This window comes from Chelonoidis abingdonii, chromosome 18 (assembly GCF_003597395.2).
Source record: "Chelonoidis abingdonii isolate Lonesome George chromosome 18, CheloAbing_2.0, whole genome shotgun sequence".
NCBI classification, from domain to species: domain Eukaryota; kingdom Metazoa; phylum Chordata; order Testudines; family Testudinidae; genus Chelonoidis; species Chelonoidis abingdonii.
The window spans coordinates 11,994,903-12,020,819 of record NC_133786.1 but is presented as its reverse complement, the minus strand read 5'-3'; the positions used below and the strand labels follow the sequence as shown (position 1 = coordinate 12,020,819).

General features: G+C 42.1%; 1 protein-coding gene across 4 annotated transcripts in view; it reads left to right on the top strand.

Moving 5' to 3' along the window:
- The window catches only part of SORL1 (sortilin related receptor 1), a 100,284-nt gene extending 80,382 nt beyond the window's left edge, over positions 1 to 19,902 (top strand). For 2 of the 4 annotated variants that reach the window (XM_032802328.2, XM_075073605.1), the window contains exons 37-48: positions 624 to 728; positions 2,043 to 2,115; positions 3,705 to 3,787; positions 5,066 to 5,162; positions 6,158 to 6,342; positions 7,603 to 7,722; positions 7,826 to 7,990; positions 8,775 to 8,949; positions 11,827 to 11,933; positions 13,088 to 13,280; positions 13,621 to 13,833; positions 15,062 to 15,226. In XM_032802328.2, the coding sequence (XP_032658219.1) occupies positions 624 to 728; positions 2,043 to 2,115; positions 3,705 to 3,787; positions 5,066 to 5,162; positions 6,158 to 6,342; positions 7,603 to 7,722; positions 7,826 to 7,990; positions 8,775 to 8,949; positions 11,827 to 11,933; positions 13,088 to 13,280; positions 13,621 to 13,833; positions 15,062 to 15,129 (1,584 nt within the window). In that variant the 3' untranslated portion in view covers positions 15,130 to 15,226. Of the gene's footprint in view, positions 1 to 623; positions 729 to 2,042; positions 2,116 to 3,704; positions 3,788 to 5,065; positions 5,163 to 6,157; positions 6,343 to 7,602; positions 7,723 to 7,825; positions 7,991 to 8,774; positions 8,950 to 11,826; positions 11,934 to 12,397; positions 12,507 to 13,087; positions 13,281 to 13,620; positions 13,834 to 15,061; positions 15,227 to 19,817 lie in introns of those variants that run through there. The other 2 variants (XM_032802326.2, XM_075073604.1) reach the window with 2 other exon arrangements.
- Positions 19,903 to 25,917: the final 6,015 nt, after the last annotated feature.

Here is a 25,917-nt window from a genome sequence, read left to right as displayed (position 1 = left end):
TTTATTAGAGACGTATGGGAAGACAGTGATTATCCCTCTTTCTATGGGGTGGATTCCTTTTTCTTTCAGTTAGACTGTGATAAATAAAAAAAAAAAAAGAGTTAAAAAATTTGGCAACTTTAAGATGCAACTGTCTCCTACACAGAGAATAAATCCAACCTTTATACTTGTCAGAGCTGGTAAGAGGAAGCTTGTATTAGTTCTTTAGTAAAGTATCTTAAGGTTTTAAGTGCTTTATGTGGCCCCTGAATGAATAGCCTAGTTGATCACTGAGAAAGACCAGGTTCTGCCTTTGGATGCACAGGGTATAGTGGAGCAGAGGGGAATCTTCCATACAGCCAGGGGTCCCTATACTCTGCAGAAACAGTCTCACATAGTAAGTGCTCTACAGACAGTCTCTCTCAATCTCTGGGTTTAGATAAGACAGGTGAAAAAAGTTGCATGGTTTTGATTAGAAGTGTGCTATGTCCCACCCAGATCTGAGCATTCTGAGGGCTTGAGTTCTGGCCCCTGTGTAGTTTTAATGGTCCATAGTACTTTAAAGCTAGCCACCCGTCCATCCCACATCTCACCCTTTTGTATTGTTGATTGTGTCCCTCCCATCTCTTGTTTTCACCCCATAGGTGGAATACAGTAGAAGTGGTTCCAAGGAGTGGTCCTCACTTAGAGCCAGTAAGAACTATACCGAGATTGAGAACTTGCAGGCCAACAAATTATACACACTAAGAGTGAGTATTTTAAAAGCCGGTGATTCTAGATGTACTGCACACATTCTCAAGTGGGTTTTCTTTTACTGGATCATCTGACCACTGCACAGTTCATTGACAGACTAGTGCCATGGTAGCAAGTTAAGACACTGTATTGCTAAAAGTACATAGAAGGCCAGCACATTTGCTGACTCCTTCATTGTGTACTGACAAGAAAAGGCAAAACTTAAGGCTCAAATTCTGTCCTTCGATTTTCACCCCATCCAAGAAACCCAGGTTGCAGTTTTAAAAGTCATCTACAGATGGCACAGTTCTGAAGTCACTTTGGTTGCACAGAATATAGGTCAGAGACAAATTTGGCTGTAATTGTATCATGGAGGAAAGAAACAAAACGGGTATCAGTCTTCAGATATGTTAAGGGCTCTTATAAAGAGGACTGTGATCAATTGTTTTCTGTCCACTGATGGTAGTACAGCCAGAAATGGGCTTAATGTGCAGCAAGGGAGATTTATGTTAGATATTAGAAAAAACTTTTTACTCTAAGGGTAATTAAACCGTGGAATAGGCTTCCATGGGAGGTTGGGGAATCCCCATCAACTTGATGTTTTTAAAAACAGGTTGGACACACACCGGTCAATGACGTTCTAGGTTTATTTGGTCTTGCCTCAGAGCTGGTGGCTAGGCTTGATGACATCTCAAGGTCCCTTCCAGCCCTATATTTCTGTGTTTCTAGGTTGGGGATGGGGCAGGAGAGATGCTAGGGAGGGCTAAAGGCTAGATTAAAATTAGATAGGATTTGAATTTGACAGGCAAGCCTGCAAAAGCAAACACTGCAAAGAGTACATTCTTAATTTGCCAGTTTTCCACATGCTAAACTCTCATTGATATTAATGGCAATTCAGATAGCAGGGTACAACCCTCTTGAATCAAAGTTGTTCTTCTTGTATAATCCCATGTGTGTGCAAGAAGCGGGTACCTTTTAATATATGCACTGTCCCTTCTGTTGGGGCCAGAATTGCTGCCAGCATGGATTTCATGGGAGTCATGCTAGGTTATACTGGGCAGAATTATTCCAGCCCCCTTTACTTTACATGTTTTTTTTGTAAAGATCTCACCATATACTGTTATCTCCAATGTATCTCAATAGATTAATTAACTCTAAGCAGCTTTGCTTTATCTCTGTTCACAAGCCTGATATTACCAAGTAATTAAACAAGCTCTTGTGTTTTGTTTCAAAGTCCATTTCTCATCTGTTCCACGTCACCAGTAACCCTTTTCTAAACTCATTCTCTGTTCTCATTATAAAATTTTAACTCACCTTCTAATTTGAAAAAGGTTGCTGCAGTAACTAGTCGAGGCGTAGGAAACTGGAGTGATTCCAAATCCATAACCACCATGAAAGGCAAAGGTAAACATTTTTCTGGGTTTCAGTTTAAATGGACTCGGACAACACCGAAAAAAACATGAACATAAGCATTAGCATGAATAGTAATTTTCTGTCTTTTCCTTAGTGATTTAATACCTGTACTGAATTTGTTGTATTTTGTATAAACAGGAACTATAGTATTTACACCTTAAAAAAAACTAGTGTCAAATTAAAAATCATAGCTCTAGACAACCAAATTCCATGCTCCCATTACTAATAAATCATTTGGTTATTTATACTGAAAGAACTTTTAAAATCTATTTGGTTGGGGTTTGGTTCTGTTGATTTTGCCTTCTGCATTTCGTGTAGCTTGTAGACATAGGCTAGTCAGTTTCACTCAGGTTTCCATACATTAAAACAAGGTTGCAGTGGTTAGATTGCAGGGTAATGTTTAAATACAACAACAAAACCCTGTTTCTGTGTCATATTTTTTAAATCATGAAATCATTTAAATGATCAGATTTTATATCAGCTTTTTTTGAATAAAACATACGTTTTCATCCCTAAGTTGGTGACAGTCTCCTTTTTTAAAATTCAGCATTAACTAGTTAGATCTAAGTGCTCTCTCCCCATTGTAACAGAGACAGGGAACAGGAAACGATGCTACTGAAAATGCAGTATCCTTGGTAACACAAAGAGCAACCAGTAACTAATCGTTAGAACTAGTTGGGAAAACAGAGGAGGAATAAACTGCAACCAATTTCATCTGCATTTTTTTCATCTGGATTTTTCAACCAGCTCTGTTTTCTATAACCTTATTCTCCTCTCTTTACCCATTACTCTAAAGTACTGGCTCCATCATGTCTTACCTTAATACATTTGGAAGCAGAAGTCTATCTTTCCTTCCACAATTAAGCCTTTTTGTAGGCAGAGAGGACAGTTTGCCTATCATCTGCTGCAGGGAAGGGAGGCATATTTTACAACACCTAAGGGACACGATAGCAATCTAAACAGATAAGGTAGGGCAGCAGATGGGAAGATAAGACTGAACAGAGAGGTGTTTGCCATGCATTCTGCTTTTATTAAGCTTTCTTTCAAGGGAAGGACCAAGGCCGTGGGGCCTCTTGGAAGAAATGTGTTACTGGTACTTGTATCTTTCTCAGCACAATCCTGATTCTGCTTCATTGAAGTCGGTGGGAGTTGCGCCATTCACTTCAGGAGTTGCAAGAGCAACTAATTGCTTGTTCGAATTCACAAGCAATAAATATCCTACATCTGATCCACTCTATCTTCACCCTGTGGTTAAAAAGACAGGGAAGCATGAGGCTGTATTTTAGGATGGCCTGGTGTATAAGAGGATCCCTTGCATTTAAGCAACCTCAGGTTAAAACAGCAACTTCTCTTTAAGGTGTACCTTTCACACGTCAGCGCACTACTCCAACAGGTTGCTGTAGGAGCAGTGATGGATGCTAGAAAGATTCTAGCAACTTTTATAGGCGGGGAAACTCTTTGTTGGAAAAAACCTTCAGGATAGTTAGTAACTGAAAATCTGCATTTATCCAGCCCCATAAAAATAGGATTGTGTTTTACGTTTTTGGTGTTTTCATGTCTGTTTCTTCCTTTTCCTTCAGCCATCCCACCGCCTACCATCCATATTGAGAGTTCCAAAGAAAATTCCATAAGTTTCACTCTGAAAGTGGACACTAATATTAAGGTAAAGTTTGAACTTTCTGGCTAGAATGAGAGCACAGGGAGCGAGATCAGAGTCATAAATATTTGGCAGGTTGAACATTATATAACATGCCTACAACAACACTGCAAACATAAAAGAAAACGACGATTCGAGTCTTGTTCAGCCAAAAAAAATCCTGTCCTACAGCAAATCACTTGGTAGAAGACAAATCCACTGTCATTGAGGGTTTGGGGTTTTAAGAATTATTTAATACTTAATGTGTAAGTACCTTGTTTCAGTCTGGTATTTACCATGTAATGAAAGGGTTCCCAGCTCCCATACAAAGGCAGAGGATACTGGTAGAACTACATATGCCTTGTAATTTAGAGAATTAATGACATTTCTTTATGCTGTGAGCTAACACAGTTCATCTCGTATGGGAAGTTAGGTCTACCTGAGGTATGTTTTTCCTGGAGAGTTTCAGATGAGCCCTAGGGAGAGAGAGAAGTGGGGCTTTTTTTCTATCCTGTATAATCAGTTTTCACTTAGAACACCATGAAAGCGCCTGCACTTACTGCATGGGCCGTCAATTGTATGATAGATATTTATGTGTTGGAATCCTAAATAACAACAAGTCAACAAAGAAAATAGCCTCCCCTTGCCTTCACCATTAAAAATCAGAGGGAAACTGTTTTCCCAGCCTGCTAGAGTGAGATTTCCGGGGGGGGGGGGATTGTTCTGTTTTGGGAAGGGAAAAAAAGTCAAAACATTAAAAAATGTAATGAATTGATAATCTGAAAAAACCCATTTCAGATTGGTCAATTGTTTTATTTCAGTATCAAGCTTTTGTTATTTTTTTAACTTCTTAGACATGTAAATGAACTAAAATTTTCAAACAAAGCTACTTTGAATCAAAAAGTAAAAACTTTTCATTTCAAAACTTTTTTTTTTTTTATAATTTTGATTTGGGAGATTCGTCAAAACAGACGATTTCTTGCAGACAGTTTCGGTTTCAGCAAATCAACATTTTCTGACCAAAATTCTGACCAGCTCTATTAAAAATACTCAGCCTTTTTTCTACAGTCTGCGTTCCCTGATGCTCTCCCCCCACATTACAGTGCCTCTGAACCTTAGGGGAGGAAAGATGGGGAATGGATTGAGACACCCAGGAGAGGGTAAATAAGTTCCACTTTTGACTACACCAGTATCCTTAGTTGTTACAGGAAATAAAGTATGAAGACTGAAAACTTTCATTCAGCAGCATATAAAAACAGCATAACAAAGAGCTCATCCATTCTGTGTGGTGTTGCTCCTTGACAGGTGAATGGTTATATCGTGAACTTCTTCTGGACCTTTGATACCCACAGGCAAGAAAAAAGGACTTTGTTCCTAGATGGTGAAAAGTCAGCACAAACAGGTAAAACCTCTAGCTGGAGCTGTCTTGCCTTTGGACATCCCGATGAGCAGATTGGCACTGGGGCGTTCAGGGCTTGTCCTGCAACACGGGCTCAACTGAGCAGTCCTTCGCTTAGGATGATTACTCATGTAAATAGGAATTACTCCTGTGAGCAAAGGATTTCAGGGCTAGGCTGCAAATCCTTGACCTCTGGGAAAACCCTAGGTAAATTGGGATGAAGCCACCAGCCTCAGAGCAACATTGGCACACGTAGTCCCTGCCCTTTTCCTTTACACGGGGTTATGGCCAGTGGGGCGGGGCGGTCATGAACCCACACCCTCATTCCTCCTCCATGCACTGCTCTGTACGGTCACAGTGGGAACATGCACCCATAGATGTGCAGAGTTCAGCACAGGCTCTGCTGCTGGCTCCATTCTCCCCCGCCAATACACAGCTGAATCATTCTGGGAAGGAGGCAGGATTATATATGAAGTGGAAACGAAAGAAAAAATAGATCTGCAGAAAATGCCAGATGATGAGCCACAGTTTCAGACACTGGCTCCTGCTCCTGTGGACACAATTTGTGAGCAAAGCAGGTGCAATTTTGCACCCCATGAGTATTTGCAGGTGTATTTTAAGCAACATAGATGTCTAAAACCTCAGATTGGCCAGATTGGGTTGAACATTTTACCTTCATATTAAGACTGCAGCTTAGAAATTCGTACCTTCTCAGCATTGGGTCAAAGCACCACTGAGGCTAATCAAATGTGTCCCTGCTAATCAGTTAAGGAGAAATCATTGCAATTCTGTCATCCCAGTAAACAACTGTTTCTATTAAGTGACATGTTCCCTGGTGCAACTGTATTAAAAAATGACGCCTAATGAATGAACATACAAAACAATTGGCCAAGTGACTGTGTATTAGTGTGTAATAATTATTAAAGCATTCATCTGCTGTCCAAGTGATTACAAATAATTCGCTTAACCAAATGGCTCGACTTTCTCTTCTTGTTCAGTGGGTAATTTGACAGCACACACACCGTATGAAATTTCTGCATGGGCTAAGACTGCACTGGGTGACAGCCCTCTATCATTTGCACATGTTGTGACCAGTGGTACGAGACCTGCGTCGCCAAGCCTCAAAGCCAAAGCCATCAATCAGACTGCTGTGGAGTGTAACTGGACTGGACCGAGGAACGTCGTAAGGCTCCGTTCCTTTCTTACCCGTCATGACTTGCCTTTGGTTGAGCCTTGGAACCTCAGGCCATAAGCCATTTGGACAGAATTGTTTGATAGGCTTTTGTGAAGACCCAGGCCCATCCCCTAGGAAAAACATGGTGAACTTTGCACCATTTATAGCAATTTGCACCATGGACTCTGCAAAACATATGTCTGAAAAATGATGCAAATCACATCGAGTATCCTCTTAAATTGCAAGCTCTTTGGGGCAAGGACTGTCTTTGTTTCAGATATTTGTACAGCGCCTAACATGACAGGCCCTTGGCCTCTCAACCAGTGATACTCAGACTGAGGCTTGTGAGCTGCAAGTGGCTCTTTAATGTGTCTCCTGCGGCTCTTTGCAGCACATGAAATTAAAACACTGTGTGATTTATTTATTAACCAGTCTAAGTTATTAACCAATCAGGATGCTTTTTGCTGTTATTAACCAATTGTAGTTGATAAAAATTAATAATACTCGGCCAGTCATTTTGCTGTGATAATAATATATATATTTAGATTATATAAAAAATAAAAGCTAAATATTTTCCCCTTTGCACTGTTTAAATATGAATATCTAGTACTATAGTATATATATCTAGTCCTATAGGAAATGAAACAGCAAATTCATGCAGCGGTGGCTCTTATGGGTAACGTTGATCACTAATTTGGCTCTGGAACCACTGAGGTCTGAGTATCACTGCCCTACTGGCCGTGATTAGGTTCACTGTACTATCATATGCTATCTTGAATATGATTAGCTAAAGTGGATGTGTTTTTTGTAATGCTACATGGCCATCCTTGCTAGATACCAGAGTGGAACAGCGCACAGCAGTTAAGACGGAGTGAAGAAGGCAGCACCCAGCTAGGGCATTTAGGCAGACTGTGGATGTCCATGCTGTAACTTGGACAACTGCAATATACACATTTAACTCCTCTGATGTATCAAAGGTTCCATGGGATCTTTCATGATCCTAGTTGGTCTGGACCAAAGTTTTTTGTCTCCTCAAAAGGACAGGAACACCTTCACCCCAAAATAAAACACCATGCTGTGACATTGGGACATTATAGATTCAAAGGGAGGGAGGCTGTGCCACATGCTAAATTTCCAGCACCTCTTTGGTCCTAGACAGTAATACATGACCCTAGATTTAATCACAGTCTGGGTCATTTGGTAGGTTATATCCCCCACAGCTGTGGAGCAGAGCTGCTGAGTAACCTCTTCTTTGTTCTTCTCTTACAGGTCTATGGTGTTTTCTATGCCACATCGTTCCTGGAACTATATAGAAACCCTCATAACACCACCACTGCTTTACACAACATCATTGTGATCGTGAACAGGGATGAGCAGTACCTGTTTCTGGTAAGATGCTTTTCTGTTCACTCTTCGCACACCGTACAGCCTGGACTAATGTTTGCTACTGAAATCTTAAGCCACGATATTAACTAGCATGTGTCACTTTAAGGTCCGTGTGATGTCTCCATACCAAGGACCACCTTCCGACTACATCGTGGTGAAGATGATACCGGACAATAGACTTCCCCCTCGGCATCTCCATTCTGTGCTCACCAGAAAGACATTTGCGGTCATCAAGTGGGAGTCGCCCTACGATTCGCCTGACCAGGATATGGTAATACCTTTGCGCACATGACTTATGCTGATGGAAAAGGATACCCAACTCTGTAAAGTGCTTTCAGATCTATTTGGGAGATATCCACTCTAATTGCAAGATCAGTGCTCTCCTAAAGGAGAGCATTCAGCATCTTAGTGGTCCTGATTCTGATCGCACTTGCTTTAGGGTAACTTAGGACTAACTCCACTGAAGTCAATGCATTTGAAAAGGGGCATTCAGATCAGAATCAGACCCTGGGCCATTGGCCTGCTGGGTCAGTGATGTCACCTCCCTGTGCCTCAGTTTCCCTATCTGTAAAATGGGGACAGTGATGCTCACATCCTTTGTGAAGCTCTTTGAGATAATGCTGATCTGCTGATGAAAAGTGGTATGAAAGAGCTGAGATACTACTATTGTATATCTTACAATACAAGAGCTATAAATCCTCCTTGTAAAACTGATATCTTAAATTGAATGTAAACATTGCAAAAGATTGTATTTTTAATTAATCTACAACACAAAGTGCAGACATGAAAAAAAGAAAAATTATCTTATTCCCCAGCTGCTAGATTTAGTGGGTCAGTAAATAGCTTTCTGGGGTGTTGGTCCATCTGCTGCTAATAATGCACTATAAGAAGTTTGAAATCCCACTTGGCTTCACAATTTTCCAAAACATAGAAGACTTAGTTAAATTTGGTTCTTGCCCCGAGTCTCACGTGCCAACTGGCATTTTGTATCACCAGCCACTGGATGGGAAGTAGGAGCTTCTGTCATTCACTGTGCGTCATTTTCCTCCCTGCAGCTGTATGCTGTCGCAGTAAAAGATTTAATTAAAAAAACAGATAAAATCTACAAGGTGAAAACCCGTAACAGCACAGTGGAATACACCATTAAAAAGCTAGAGCCGGGAGGAAAATACCATATAATTGTTCAACTCGGAAACATGAGCAAAGAATCCAGTATGAAAATTACCACAGGTAAGGAAAGAGTATTAACATTGGATAGTGTGGCAGGTTATTGCATGCTTGTCAACTAGGGGAACCTAGCACCTTTCACCAAAACACCCAATACCGCCCATAGTTGGAGGCAGGATATAGGGCTAGATGGACCACTGATCTAATCCGGCATGAGACTCCCATGTTCCTATGTCATCCAGTCCATCTTCCATACTTGAGGCCTGATCCTGAGAGATACTGAGCCTCTGCAACTCCCAGGGAAAGCAATAATAAGCCCTTTAATAGAGGGCAGTCAGTAAAAGAGGCAGACAGGGAATTTTTCACCTGCTTAAAATGGAGGAATTAAAAATGTCCTTTTTGTCAGAGTGAGGAAACAGAATATCTCCTAGGTATCCTCTCCTCCTGTTGATACCAGTTACAAAGCTCTCGTTGATTTCAATGGTGCAGGTCCTGTGTGTCATGTCAGTGTATACAGAATATGGTGCTGAATTATATATATATATATATATATATATATATAGCGTCTCGTCCATGAATGGTTTGTTCCAGTAGCCCACTTATCGTCAGATTGTCCTGGTTCCTCAACATCTGGCGCGGACCTTGTTAATCCGGGCGACGTCCGAGCCGGCATGACTCTCCTAGTTCGTGTCACTCTCATATTTGAGGTAGGCAGCTGAAGCGTTAGGGGGTCTTTTGCCCAAGGACCTCCTACTGGAAAGTGGGTTACCAACCGGGAATTTTGAACCCCGCGTTCTCTCGTTTATCAAAAGGGCAGTCTCCGCGTATCAAAGGGCGGCGCTTTCTCGCTATGAGAGCAAGAAGACAGCAACATCCAAGTATCAACCAAAGGATAAGAACAGGTCCTGAAGACCAGTCTCAGTGGAAGAACAAGATGCCCACGCCATCAACGGATACGCCCTGCCGGTCATCAAGATACCCTGCCAGTAGAGTGAGCTGGCCAAAGGATGGACATGGAGGCTGCCGATGTGAAAACCGGTGTGAAGCTCCTCACAATGGCACGGAGGTTTCACCCCAAGTCTTCTAACACCCAGAGACTGTGTATACCAGCGAAACGAAGGCGGGCGGGGCTTGGTGAGCGCAAGGCCAGTTATCCTGGAGAAAACCCGGAACATCCAGGAGTAACATCAGTGAAGGATGGCCCCCAAAAGATGAGCTGCTGAAGAGGAATGCCTGAGGCAGCAGCATGACCATGGGAGGAAGACCAAGCAGAAGAAGTGCCATGGCAAGACAAGACCCTTCAGGGATGTACCATCGAACAGGAGCTGAAGGTTCGCGCTGACATTGGAAAATCCTACCAGTGGCTTGGAAAGGGCTGCGACTTAAAAGACAGCACTGTGAGGCACTGATCATTAAGCCAGCACAGGAACAGGCACTGCAGCACCAGATCCTTGAAGCAAGGGGTCTTGGACCCACACTAGGAGAGGGACCCAAGGATAGACAAGACTGTAGCAGAGGGCCCTCAGAGACAGTCCAACACAAGTGGCAGGATCTGTAAGGATGCAGGCAGGGGCAGGAACAGCAGTACCACTGAACGGGCCACAACCAAGCTGGCGTGGCATTGCTTACTCAGGAACATCTGCACAGTTATGGGCTTAGACCCTCCAAAGACCGATGCGAGATTCGCAGAAGGTTGCTGGAGAATAGGCAGGGCTAAGATTCTGTGGGACTTCAGATTCAGACGGACAGGCAGGCTACTGGCAATCAACCAGACATCGTCGGTTAATAGACAAGGAGCAGAAGACAGCTAGGTGGTGATAGATATAGCGTGCCAAGTGACAGCAACATCAGGAAGAAGGAATATGAGAAGCTGGAGAAGTACCAGCGGCCTGAAAGAGGAACTAGAAAGGATTGTGGGAAAGTGAAGGCCAAAGTGGGTCCAGTGGTGGTTAGGAGACCCTCGGGGCTGTGACTCCTAGCTGACAATGAGTGCTCCAACAGAGATCCCAGGAACAACATCAGAGCTCTCTGTCCAGAAAGAGTGGGGCAGTGCCTAGGAACAGCTAGATACTGCGCAGAACCCTCAAACTCCCAGCCTCTGTTAGAGGACCCGAGGTGAGGAAGACACATACCACCCATAGGGATGAGGAGCGGGAATTTTTTTTTATAGTGACAAAGTTCCTCCTCTACCTTGGTGGGTCCTGCGCTTCCTTGGGCAGATTTGCTCACCTCAGGGATTTTCCCCACAGTCTGGGTCAGTCCTCCGTGTGTCTGATCGGAGTTTGGGAGTTTGGGGGGAACCGGCCCGTCCTTTACTCCAGGTTCCAACCCAGGGCTCCTGTGGATTGCAGCTGGTCTATAGTGCCTCCTGTAACAGCGCATGAACAGCTACAACTCCCTGGGCTACTTCCCCGATGGCCATCTTCCCAAACACCTTCTTTATCCTCACTACAGGATCTTCCTCCTGATGTCTGATAATTGCTTGTCTCCTAAATCCTCAGCATATACTTCTCTCACTCTCAGCTTCTTGCCTTCCAGCTCCTCACACACGCTCCTTCTCCGGCTGGCTCCTCCGCCTGACTGGAGTGAGCTCCTTTTTAAAGCCAGGTACCCTGATTAGGCCTGCCCTTGATTGGCTGCAGTGTTCTAATTAAAGTATCCTATCTCTACTGCCTTCTAGAAAGATCTTAATTGGCTCCAGGTGCCTTGATTAACCTGGAGCAACTGCCATTTGGTTACCAGGGTACTAGGGATTTGTTTAGCCTGGGGCTAACATACCTGTTTCTCAGTACTTTACTGTAGCCATCTGGCCTTGCCCCATCACTTTATATATATATATATATATATATATATACTCAGTAGTGAGCTTATTTAATCCAGTTTCTAACAATAGAGACATGATTGATAAGTAACGTGTTCGCCCATTTTCCCCATTTGCAGTTTCACTCTCTGCACCAGATGCCTTAAAAATTATAACGGAAAATGATCATATTCTGCTTTTTTGGAAGAGTTTAGCCTTGAAAGAAAGTTATTTTAATGAAAGCCGGGTAAGTCTGAAAGTTTGCTTTGGTTTTTATTTATTTATTTTAACTAAGAAGCTGGTTTGGTTAGAGGTGAAATGAATGATGTTTTACAGAATGGTTTGAGACCACAATACACTGACGTGCGTGTCTGTATATGTATATGCATGTCCGTCTGTGTATGGATAGATAGATAGGTATCTCCCTTATTTCCCAGCATGCTTTGCTCCACACTACTACCATACAGCTGTTCCAGTAAACTTCATTACTCAACCTGCCTTTGTCTCCTGTTGTTGGAGGTGAAAGACCTAGAACCACCAGGAACCAGGATAAACTGAAGGGAGAGGCAAGTTCTTAGCCCACCCTCCCTGCTTATGGAACACCACCCTCAGGGCTCAGAGCTAGGGTCAATATTCTGGTGTTTTTAATAAACTCCAGATTGCTTCTCTGCCAGTTCTTCCCCCTCGCTGACCCAGATCCCCATCCTACAGATATTGTTCAAGGAAAACCTGGAATGGAGTAACATTGGTCTAGGAGGGTTGTCTTCATAAAATCATTAAAAGGGCAGTACATCCTATTCCACAAAGTTTTCCTGATATTCCTCCTGTGTGCAGGTAGCTTTGTTTATTCATTAATGATATGAGACCCATTTCATTGGCTTTTGAGGACATCACCCTCCTCCTGAAAATGTCTACTACATAGGGCAATCAAATTGTTGAAGGGAATGGGAATAGGACACAGAGCCTTTCACTTGTAGGTCACCACAGCAGTAGTGCTTGAAAAGTGTTATTATCTGAAGACTAATAGAAGATCTATGGGGAGTGAATTACTGGTGCTCTCAATCCAGTTCCTAGTGGATAGGGGTCCATGTCACAAAAGCATCATTCCCTCTTTGGCAATTTCATGGAGATGCTAAGCACTGAGTAATCCATGGAGGCTGAAATCGCTTAGCTCTAGATTAGTCTCTCTGGGTCAGGGTTGAAGCTTATTGACAGGGTTTCCTGAAGGAAGCTTGCACTATTGCTGTCAGTGGGGTATCAACAGGGCTAAATACACTAGCAAAAAGAAGTTTAAAAGGGTGTCAGAAGTAGCAAACGCTGAACGGCAGGGCTCATTCAGCTGAAGAACTGAGTGATCTGGGTTTTATTCTCTGCGGTTTTTCCCCCCCCCCCATACATCAGGGTTACGAGATACACATGTTTGACAGCACGATGAACATCACAGCTTATCTTGGGAACACCACAGAGAACTTCTTCAAAATTTCCAACCTGAAGATAGGCCACAACTATTCATTCACAGTTCAGGCCCGATGTCTTTATAGCGGACAGATGTGTGGGGAGCCTGCTACTCTTCTGTACGATGAACTAGGAACAGGTATGTTTTCATTCATTGTGTTTCTGCCTTCAGCCAGACAAGATCAAAGCCTAACCTTTAAATACGAAAACAAAAGCTGTTTTGGTGGGTTTTTTACTGTGTGTTCGTCAGGCCCAGGACTTAATGAAATATCATATTGTTAATAAAATCTGTATTTGTGTTCTGCTAGAGGGCATCTAGAGGACATCACCACAGTTAGCAGGATTTAAATGTTACTGGGATTTTACACCATGCAGATTCATTATTCCACTGGCAGATCTTCGGGAAACTGAATAGATTGCAGTTACCTGAACACTGTAAAGCAGCAGTTGCAAATGGCAGGTTTTTTCCCCATTCATAGGTGAAGATGCCTCTGCGTCTAAAACTGGTAAATCCACAGATGTAGCTGCCATCGTGGTCCCGATATTATTCCTATTACTTGTGACCATGGGAATAGGGTTTGTTATATTATACACGAGACACAGAAGACTGCAGAATAGCTTCACTGCCTTTGCAAATAGCCACTACAGCTCCCGCCTTGGGTCAGCCATATTCTCTTCTGGTGATGATTTAGGTAAGTAGTGCTGTTCCATGTCTTGAAATTTTATGAGAGGTTTATGGATCTGTATCCACAGAAGCTCTCCTGATGCATTGACCTGTGTGGTTGAAATTACTGCAGTTCCTGATCACATTTCAGTTTCAGGGAGCAGCCTCCAAGTGACGCACAATTTTATGTGGCCGAAGCAGCATTGTTTGCAGCTCCTGTCCCATCTACCCTTGGCTCTAGGCTCAACCTCCCTCACAGACATCTACAGCATGCGAGCAACCCCACTGACTGTGCCCTCTCAGCCATGCACAAACATGGCAAGTCACATGCACAGCGCTGACCAAGAAGGATGTACAGAGCATGGTCAGATGCATTCTCTGTCTCCCTTCTTATCTACCATCTCTTGGCATTTTCAGTACGTGGGAGCACAGGTTGAATTCCTAACAGGGCCAGCTCAGCCACTTCATCCTTCCAAATCAGATAAATTGAGAATTCCATGCAGCTTACTGTGTTGGGGTTTCCACCCTGTGCCCATTGGAGACAAGATTCCCATGCACTTCAAAGGTTTAAGACCTCTGGAACAAACTCTGCTAGCATAATTCCACTGAACTCAGTTTAAGCCAGCAGAGAATCTAGTCCCATGTTTGTACTGAGAGGACACTACAGATCCCACAGAACACTCACTGTAAGAATCTGAGTTTAATCTAGTGTCCTCAGCCAAAATTGTCCCAGTTCCACCTCCACCCCAGAGATGGCTGTATATTCAATGGCAAATAAATTCCTGTGTGTGTATATATCAGGCTGTATCCAACTCCTATAGAACTTCCATTGACTTAAATGGGAGCAGAACAGGCGCCTAACTCCTGTTTTGGGTTCTAGGGGGGCGCTTTGGGATTAGTCTCTGTGGATTTGTTCTTGTTCTAGTTGAAGTCTGTTGGTAGGGTTTGATCCCATGTGGTGGATCAGGTTCTACATAAATATAAGCAGCTTTTTATTATTGTTACTCCAAGGTCTCCCATTAATGCAAAACTGCTGTGTTTGAACCAAAATCTACAGCATGAAGCAAATTGTCCTCTGCTATTTCAGTTAGGGATGGGAGGTTGGCTCAAATGGTCAAGTGTTTTCTTAGCCTGCCCTGCTACATTTTTTCTGGGTTATGCAGGAGGTCAGACGAGATGATATAATGGTCCCTTCTTGTCTTAGAATGTATGGAACTACTGTGGCTATGTGACAGGGTGTTCTGTTTACTTTCCAGGAGAGGATGACGACGAAGCCCCTATGATAACTGGATTCTCAGATGATGTTCCCATGGTCATTGCATGAAGCGCATTTCTGACTGTAAACCAAATGGTGTAAATATTTTATTTGATAAAAATAGTTGATGGTTTATTTTAAAAATGCACTTTGAGTTGCAATACATTATTTTTATATGGGCCAAAAATAATTAAAAAAATACACTTTGTAGTAATCAACTGTGAACTGAAGACCAGGTTGATTTAGAAATGAATTGCTTTGTTTTAACATTAATTTAGTCTTACAAGGCTGTGCTTGCTGGGCATGCTTTTAAGTCTGTGAGATGTTTTCTGTTGACTAAATTGGCTACTCTTTTTATTTTTCTAAGACAATAAGAAATTTATTTTAAAAAATTCAGGAGATTATATATATAGAGAGAGAGAGGGAGACAAGTAATATAGTCCCTGAAGGTTTTGCATTTACTTTAAAAAAATCCTTTGGACTTTGTTTTACATGAAAGTATTTTTGTTGTGTTAATTTATTGGGAAATATGCTTTAGATCAGATTTTCAGAGTCATAAGACATTGTACACGTTGTATAGAATGTGCGCCACTTTATCTTGCCTGGCAGTAGATTTTTGGTATCACAATCATTGTTACTACAATAATAATAAAAAAAATGGTTAATTTTAATTCCCTCCATTATTAAAAAACTGGGTCAAAATTTTAAAACGTTAGGGTCCAATTCAGCAAAGCACTTCAGCCATTTCTTACCTTTAAGCATGTACTTAAATCCCATTGCTTTCATTGGGACTTATGTTTCAGTGCTTTCCTGAATCAGACCTGCCGGCCTAAAGTGAGATCTACTTGGAAGACTTAAAATGTAAGTGGCCTGATTTTCAGAAAGGGGACTCACAGCTCCCACTGGCTTCAGGGACAAAGTCAATCAGGCCACTTTTTGATCCTGAGTCAGTCAAAGTACTTAGGTATGTGCCTACCAATATTCATGTAAATATTCCTCATGGAAGTCACCACTCATGTACATAGAGTTACGCACATACTTAAGTACATTGCTGAGTTAGGTCTAATTTAGGTGATTAAGGTCCAGATTGTCCAAATACTTGTGCACGTGGGTAACTTTACACGTTAGTACCACGGACTTCCAGAGTACTAGTCCCATGTAAGGTGACCAGACAGCAAATGTGAAAAATTGGGACGGGGGTGGGGGGCAATAGGAGCCCATATAAGAAAAAGACCCCAAAATCGGGACTGTCACTATAAAATCGGGACATCTGGTCACCCTAGTCCCATGAGTGAAGTTACTTGTGAGTAACTGGTTAGAGATCTGATCCTTAACATGGATTTAGATGATTAACCCTAAGCCCCAAAATTTTCAGTTCTGGCCCTTACTTTCTGCCTAACAGAACTACAGTCCATGTAGTTCTGTGCATCACCAGCATTGTCCTAAATGCTTTAGGGTTACATACAGTAGTGGATATGCTAACCTTGCCCTTCGTTTGCAGCCTGATCCTTTAGTTACATATGTTATTGACAAAAATTGGAAATAACAGGAAAAGTGACCACTAACTGTCTTTAAAAACACATTTCAATACATGCTGTCAAATGCAATTAGACAAACATGTTTCCTCTATTGAACTTCTTTAAGATGCTAATACATTGATGGGCAGCTGGGGTGAAGGGTGGGGACATGCTAGCTAAAACTAGAGGAAGTGCTTTGATTGCAGGGTTTCCACAGTTTTATGAGGCTATATTTATCTGAAAATCTGAATTCATTTGGGGTTACAAAAGAATACTATATTCCTTCATTGCTGTTTCCTAAAAGTAGCTGTGGTTTTAACTTTAACTTCAGTAGCAACATATATCTTCAGACCACTATCTGTTATGCACTTAATGTAGACACGCAATTGACTACCAAGCTAAATGTTAGCAGCTAAAAATGTCTGGTACCATTGTCTAGCTTCTTTGTGACAGTAGAGTTTGAATTCCACCACACTGAGTCAAAACAACTTGCCAGCCGGAGAGCAAATGATGTAAGTGAGTGTTCACGGATCACATCTATACATACTTCGTATATGCAAAGCCTATCAGCTCTACACCAGTAAAATATAATGTGTCATCTTGTTATGATATAAATATTTTATTTTAACCAAAAGTATCTTTGTTGTGTAACTTGAAAATATAATTGCAGTCTTCCTATGGATAGAATGAGAACAGAAGGGTCAACTATGTTTAGATAAACAAGCGGTTCATTTAATTTCAAATAAGAAAACGTATAAACAGTAGAAGTTCTGTATGGTTCAGTACACTAAAGAAATACTAAATATATTTTCAGCTACTGACAGAGTGTCATTCCCAAGTGACAAATTGGTTCTTTTTCTTTTCTTTTTTTTCTGGGGGACCAGAATTGAATGGGATTTTGTGGACATAGCTTCTTTATTTTAAGCTTGTGGAGTTGTGACTTGCTTTTTTTACATGGTTTGAGGGCCAGATGCTATTCTGAGATACAACTTTTGAGTAACTCCAGCAAACTGTGGCGTAAATGAAATCATTCCTGATTTACACTAGGGTACCCAAGATCAAAAATCTGACCCTGAGTGACAAATTCCTAGATTTACTGAAAGATTCAAATACTTGAAAAGTGGGGAAACGGCCAAAAGAAAGAAAGAGACCCCAGGGATGTGGTTATTATTTCTTATTAAACAGATATTTCTGCACAGTCACTAAAAAAATTAGCATAACAGTATCTCAAAAGGGGTGAGTGTGTGTCTGTAGAACACTGACATTGGTCAAATCCTGTATTCTTTACTCATCTAAGCAGTCCCATTGACTTCAGTAGAACTACTCACCTGAGTAAGGCAAGCAGAATTTGGCCTATTTTGTTCCTATATAGGGAAACACACACTAAGGACCAACTCCAATAACTAACCTCATGGCCACTTTAAATACGCTATGACGATTCCTCAGTCTGATGTTTGCAAACTTTTGAAGTTAAAGACCTACTTCAGCTTGGGTAACTGATCGTTTTTGGTCACTTAGTCCAGTTTCACTGCATTCACTTCTCAGCTGTACAAAACAGACTGTTTCCAGTTTGAAACACTTTGTTGCAAATGAAAAATACTCCTGGTTAACAGTGCCTCAGTTTATGCAATGTGTGTGGAATAAAGTTCAGGGCATTGGGTCTGCACATTTGCTTGAGCAGTGCTTTTGCTCGCTGAAGGGTTTAAATGGCACTTAAGCAGGTCATACACCTTGTGTGAGCTCTCCTGGGGGTGAATTTCACCTTGTGTGAATAGTGCTGTAAAGGAGAAATATCCTCGACCCTCAAAACTTTCCCTTACAGCAAAAATAACCACTGTGCTGTTGGCAAAGCAGCCTTACAGGGCTAGTGTATTTTATATAAATAGAAAATAAGTTCTGGGGAGCACGAGCAGGATCGATGCAGTTATGGGTAAATTGTATATTTTTTATGAACTTTTGAAGCATAGAATCTTGTTCACAGATATGGGCGGGGGTTGTTGTAAATATGGTACACACAATACAGATCCAGATTTTGTTCTTGTTTTGTTTCAGTAGCTTTATGAAATGTGAAGTGAATTGTTACCCTAAATGTTGGGAGGTGACTGGGCTTTTCCTTACTGTAACAAAACAAAACTATTTAATACTTCAGCTAAAAGGCTGTCAGTTGTATGCTGATTATGGTGACTTCCAGTTATTTAACCCTAATTGAACATTTGAGTCTGTTTTATTGTTCACGACACACATTAGAAGCAAGCTGGCACTCTTAAGTCCATTTGAACTAAAGACAACAACTTTTAACTGTGTTGGCCCTTTGGTTTTTGATATTATATGGTGAAATATACATGGAGATACCATTTCCTAAACTTCAGAGGGATAGCCCTGTTAGTCTGAATCCACAAAAACAACAAAGGAGTCTGGTGGCACCTTAAAGACTAACAGGTTTATTTGGGCATAAGCTTTCGTGGGTAAAAAACCACTTCTTCAGATGCACGGAGTGAAAATTTCCTGATCTTGAAATCTGAGGGCCCCTTCAGGAAAATGAAACCAAGTCCAGTTTTTCCCTTCACCTTGAACAAATTACTTCAGTTCCCTGTATAGCAAAAGTCTCATTCATAAAATGGTGATCTGCACTCAGTTATCTACTGAAAATACTACACTGATTTCATATGTAGCACCTCCACTAACTGCAGTATACATTCTGCATGTAGAACTGGCATATGAAGAGATTTCGATCTTGCAGTCAGAGATCAAAACTATATTATATATGTAGGATCATGAAAATCCTGATTACCAAAACTCATATTTACTCTTCTTGGCTTTCTAGCAGAATGCTACTACCGGTTAATGGAATTTTCACCAGACTGAACCCAGCTCGAATCAGTATTTGGTAAATGAGTTGGAAGATCTCTGTCCATTTCTCGGTAGACAGGTAGCCACAACATTAAAACCTATCCACAACACAGCACTAATTAGAAAAACTGTTTCCAGACTCAGAGAATCTAAAACTACATGGCCAGGAATCATGGAGACTGAACTTTCTTCTAGACCCAGAGAGGGTTTCTCCAGGACTGGTGTGAAGTAACATTGGTGAGGCAGGCATAGCTTGCTCCACCACTGATCACGCTCTGTGGACAAAGGGGCTTCAGTCTCTAGGATGCTAAACATTCTCCTCCCAAAACAGTACAGCCTTGTGCCACATATGCACACAGAAAGAATGAGCATGTTTTTATCTATTTACAGGGATCTCAAAAGGTTTAATGAAAAATTTAGCTGATTTGTCAGTACAACTTTAGAAACTGTATTCAAGAAAGACAAGAATAATATTTTCCTACACAAATTCCACATCTCTTTCAAATGGACTTCAGAATGTGACTGGCATAATTGAATTAGTAACCTTGGATCCAGAGAGCTTCTTCACGTCTAGTGCCAACTTCAAGGGGGTTTTATATATATATAACCAGTGATCATTCTAAACTTTCAGCACCCAGTATAGGCAATCTGTCTCATCCATTCTCGTCAGCATTAGCTTCACCTCTGTAAGCTCTTAAAATGATGTTTAGACATTTATCATTTCAATTGCTTTTCTATGTTTTTTCAGTCATCTGATTTCTGCTGCAGATTTTAGTATCATTGCACAATTTTGAAGGATTTTTTTGTCTTTCAATGTCAAACTTTTTCACTGAATAAATAAAAATTGAGTCAAGAAAACGAATGTTAAAAAAATCTGTTCTACACGTCTTGAGTTATTTTTTGGAGTACAATAAAAATGTGTTTGATGCTATTTCTGAACTTTCTTTTTTTTTTTTTTTTTTTTTTTTTAAAGGATGTATTTTGTAAATAGGAGTTGTCGATGACAGAGTCTGAAATTGACCCACTGTGGCATGCCAGCTATTCTCACTTAAGTGATCCCTGCTCTCGTGGTTTTAATCACAAGGCTCATGGTATTCGTTTACCTTAAAGTCTCAATTCCTGAAGTCATATGATTATATAAGATTCTCAGCTTTTCTTTAAAAGATAAAAGTTTTTAGCCCTTGTTGTTACAGAGATACGTTTGTAAACATGACCTCTAAAGAACATAACACATTAATTTCTCAAAAACTCATGATTTTCAAGGCAATGTCAAGATTTTGGGGGAACCTGACTTACGATTTTTGAACTCTTGAGGTTGACAATGCTGCTTTGGGGCTTAAAATACAGTGCACAGCACTGACTCTCACCCATAATGAGCTGTGGTACAGTAGTATGTGCACGTTCGTGTGATGCATGTACCCCATTGTGCCAAGCACAGTACAAAAAGAGAAGATGTGTTTCTACCCCAAGGAGCTTAAGCCATTGGCTTTCTCCCCCCCACCCGCCCAGGCCACTGCACCCTAATATCTGAAAAAATGGAGACGGTGAGCATCGATAGCAGGAGGACATGAGAAGGTGAAACAGTACATGCATAAGAGCAGAAAATCTCATAGCTGGAGACCTGCACGTTGTTTAACTTCCTAAGTGTATTTGCATTGTATTTTTATTACGATAATACGTGTATTACCCAGTGGTTTTTATCAGAAGATCTACAAGTCAGTTTTGTTACTCCCATTTCACAAATGAGGATACTGAGGTACAGAGAGTGTTATTTTTTCCTTACACTTCCATCTGTCTGTCTCCACCTTTGGCTCACCTTATAGTTACGCTGTAAGCTCTTTGGAGCAGGGACTGCCTTTCATGCTGTGTTCATACAGCACCAAGCACAACAGAGTCCTGGGGCCCACAGCCGGGACTCCCACCACAATAAAAATAAATAATCCCATTTTGCCCATCCGGAGCCCAGCACAGCAAACTAAACACGGTAACTATCGCACCAGGGGCTGTGAGCAGAGCAAAGCCAGAATTGCAAAAGTATTTCCTGACAGGCATGAAGCATTTCAAGAAACAGAAGAACTCTGCCATCAAGACAACAGCTGAAGAACTGGTTCATGTGTTCCTTCTCTCTGTGACCTAAGCTTCTTTTGCCCTGGCACCAGTGTTTGTGTTAACTCCTCTTGGCAGGAAATATGTGGGAAAAAAAATAACTCCAAAGCAAGAGTAGAGCTTGGTTTTAAGATGAAGAGAAAGCAGCTTCCAATTGTCCCAGTCATCACTGTCGGGGGGAAGAAAAGGGTCTGCAAGAAGAAAGATTGGTTCTAAGAAATCGAAATCCTGACTCTGGGTATATGCCTCACAGCCCAGCTACGTGAGACACGGGAAAAACAGCACAGGGCTCTTCTAGGATGTGAGGTTTATTTCTTTCCCATAAACTTAAGCCCACATCCCCAAAATGTCCAGTGTCAAGTCCAGCTGAGGCTCCACTGATTTGCACTCCCACGCCAAGGTGCCTATGACTGAACATGTAGTGCTAAAAAAAGAGGATTGTACTGCTTGCGCTGAAGTGGGAATCATTGTACAAGAGTCATGCTGAAAAGAGGACACCAGGTGGTGGCAGGAGGCAGAGATACCACAGGCAACTTGAGGCCGTATCAGCCACAAGGAAAAGGAGCTGGAGCACAGAGCCAGAGGGGAGCAAGGAAAGAGGGCTGGGAACTCGCACCTAGAGAGAAGCAGGTCTAGGCAGGACTGCTGGTTACTATTACAAAATGTACCTGGGCTAACTTCAGAGGCAGCACCTTCCAGCCAAAGATCTCCAAGTGCTTTACCATCATTGATAGGATGAGCCTCATGACACTCAGAGGCAGAATGTGCATTTCAGAGATGGGGAAAGCTGAGGCAGTGATAGGCGAAATGGATTTCTCAAGGTCAAATGGAGCCATTGGTAGAACTAGGAAAAGAATGCTGGAGGCCCGAGTCCCACTCCTGTTCCTTATTCTCAAAATCAGCCTCTCTTTTAGTAGAGGCCCGTTTGAGTAATTCCCAGCTCAGCAACTGCTTTACACAGCTCATAGCTGATCTGTCTAGATATTCAGGTACAATGGCCTGTTCAGCCTAGTGTCTGAGCTGATAGGATGACAGGATAGTTCAGCTCATCTAGCTGAATCCACAGCATTACTTTCCCCATAAACTTATGTAACCTTGCCCTGAGCACTAACAATGGCTGCGAGCTATGTGTTGCAAGCACAGGTCTTCTGAGAGAATAAGCACGAAGAATATAAGGCAACCAAGGGTGATGAAAGTGGGGGTGGGAAATGGAAAAAGGCCTCAAATGCCTTGACCTTGGAGAATATGCCAAGGACTTGTTAGGTTCCAGTCACTGTAAATAAATAGACCACAATTATTGTCTGGTTTGGCAGACGAGCTCTGGAATGTCTGAGCCAACTCCAGCAGGTGGGGCTAAAGAGTGGGATCAGTCCCTCTTTTTGAGCCGAAACAGATGTGGTGTCTTCAGCTCTGGTTGTGTCGTGCGATTTGTGCTGCTGCCATTTGCAGGCAATAGCCTAGTGCTTTGTTAACATTTCAACAAATTAAAAGCAAAGATTGTTCCATGGGGTTGAATCCTAAGCAAGTGGCAGCATACAAAACTGAGCTAAGATGGAAATATGCGTCTGTTCCCTTTGCAGCTGACCCACTGGATGCTTAACAATGGAGTTAGAAAAGAGCAAGCCTGACTCCAACTATGCTTATACAGAGCTGGTGACTGGGTAGAGTATATAGAGCTCTGAGTGGGCTACTTTCAAAACAAAACAGGCTAGAGAGTGAATAATCAATTCTGTGTATGATTCAGTCCAAATGGAAATATTAAATGAATTAGTTCTGTGCACAGTAATGCACATGTCCAGTAGATGGTAGCATAAGCCTTATTTTACAGCGAACCAAACTGAAACTAGGTACCTTTCCCCTCTCCCCCTTCACTTCTCTCTCCTCTTCTTCACTTTTGGTGGCCTCCAAAATTATTAGTTCCAGATGAGCTCTTGGCATTGTAATACTCTGTTTAACCCAATCCACTCTGAGCCGAGTCAGTGCAAGTTCAAATGCAGCACTGTCACATGTAAACTATACATCGGAGGCACGTTACTGAGGGGTTTTGGGTACTCCGTATGCAAGTGGAAATATAAAAGGTTGACACACACACACACACGGAAGGGGAAATATAAAAGACTGACACACACACATGCACACAGCCAATCCATGGTCATCAGTAACAATGGCACTTTGTACAAATGAATCTTGCTAGAGTGGAACTGAATTTATGTATTGAACCTCTGGACTGGGTGTCTCTTTGAAGATTAGTGTTAATAAGCCCTACCAGTGGGCATTTTTGTTTATAAGGAAAGAGCATTTCCAGTCACGCATGCTACTACTATCAGACACCAAACATGCACTGTCTGCTTGTTGTGATTCTACTGCTACATGCTTGCCTTTTGCTGAGGTTACCTTTATTTGTACACGGGTTTAAATTTACCTCCTCCGGTGTTCCACTCCATTAGAATCAGTGCCGCACTTCCTGGGGGTCAGGTGAAAAATCTTGAAAAAGTTACACATAGACTATCTAGATTTACAGCACGTTTGTGTGCTACATTTATTGACTTATTTGAGATTTTTATGCCTTAAGTAGATTACAGATATCCAAATGATCATTATAGCTAAATTTTCTGACAGAAGAATGTGTATATTCTTTATAAACAAGTTATGTTTTAGGGTTGTATTAACTGATTGGCCCTTGCAAATAAGTAAAATCCTAGCAAATATACTAGAAATTGTACATTTGTTTGCCTGTGTAATTCACTGTACACAGAGCCTATAATCTAAGGATCTCAAAGCACTTGCAGATTTTAATTAAGCCTTACAACTGCCATTTTGGGCTAGTCGACTGAGTATTATTTTACTGATTCTTTGCAGACGAGTAAACGCAGACAGAGTTTTATGCACCAAACAACTTGCATGTCCCCATTCAAGTGATCAATGTTCTTCCTCATGGCCTCTTCAATAATTAAAGATATAAAGAATAAAACACCCTGTCCAGGCCTAAGTTTGATCCTTCAGATGACATGGGATGTATCTGAACTCTATTACCTGAGTCTGGTTTAATTCCTTGGGGCAGGAACTGTATCTTACTCTATATTTGGACTGTGCGGAACATACAGTTGGCTCTGGATCAATGATACTAAGAGGCAGACATGGGCTTAGTCTGAATACTTGTGTGGGAATTTGCACACCACTGGCCTCTCCGACTATATACATGGGTCAAACAAAAGCGTGGAACAACGTGACCCCATGCTTTGGATCCGGATCCAGACTCAGCTTTACCAGTGGTTTAAGTGACAGGCCCAAGAACCAAAGCCTGACTGAGTAGTAGAGCTGGGAGTCAGACCAGAATATTGGCTCCCGGATCCCCACTCTCAACCACTAGCCAAGGTTCCCACTCGCGTAAACTGTATGGACACCACTTACACAATGCGCCCATAGGTCAAAACCAGAGCTTGTACTGCCAGTCTACGGCTTTCAACAGCATGCTGGTCAACATTCAACTTCTAACAATCTAGGGCACATTCGCGTCTGACCATTAATACATTGACAATACGCAAATTATTCAGTATCTGGTGATTTAAATGATCCTCTGTTGAGGGACTAAATGGTGCGTAGACCTTTTGCACAGGAGTGAATTTCACTGAGGATAGCCTGAGACTACAGAGCACACCAGTGGCAAAGCTGGTATTAGAACTGAGGAGTCCCAAGCGCCTGCTCTTACACCTAAATCCCCTAGACCACACGGCTTCCTTAATAGCCTTGGGAATATGCGAGTCGCTGGCTTCGGCAGAGGTCTGAGTAGGTGCTGAGCTAATTCAGGTTTTCCCAACATTGTTTTAGCCTTCACTGCTTATCGGATTTCCATCGCTCCCTTTTCCTTGTTCCTTCCCCCTCTTCTTTGTAAGCTCCTTTGTTCTAGTTGTTTACAGTAGCATCGATTTGCTGTCAGGCAGCAACATGGCCTTGGAGGTTCTGTATGTACAGTAGGAGTGCAGCCAACTGGAACCTGTCCCTCCAGCATTTATATCTCGGTGCAATGAAATGTGTCACGTTCAACTGCTTCAAGTGTTGATGCTATTTCCCTTCCCCCAGCCTCCCACAAACATGTACAGGTAAATCCTGTCTCCCTTCCCTGTGGCTGTGCAGGGCCCTGGATACTCCAGGGCCAGCATAAGGGAGTGGATGGCTGGAACCCCATGCAAGGGATCTGCAAGTTCATCTCTGTGAGTGAGCTTGGGATGGGGTTAGTGAAGCTGAAGTCAGTGGGGTTCCAGAAGCTGCTGGGGCCACTGTAGCCCAGAGGCCGCAGAGATGGCCACAGGTGCTGTGTATGAGGGGAGGGTTTCTTCACTTTGTGCCCCCTGCCCCTGCGGAACTCTCCCAGTTTGTGCTGGGA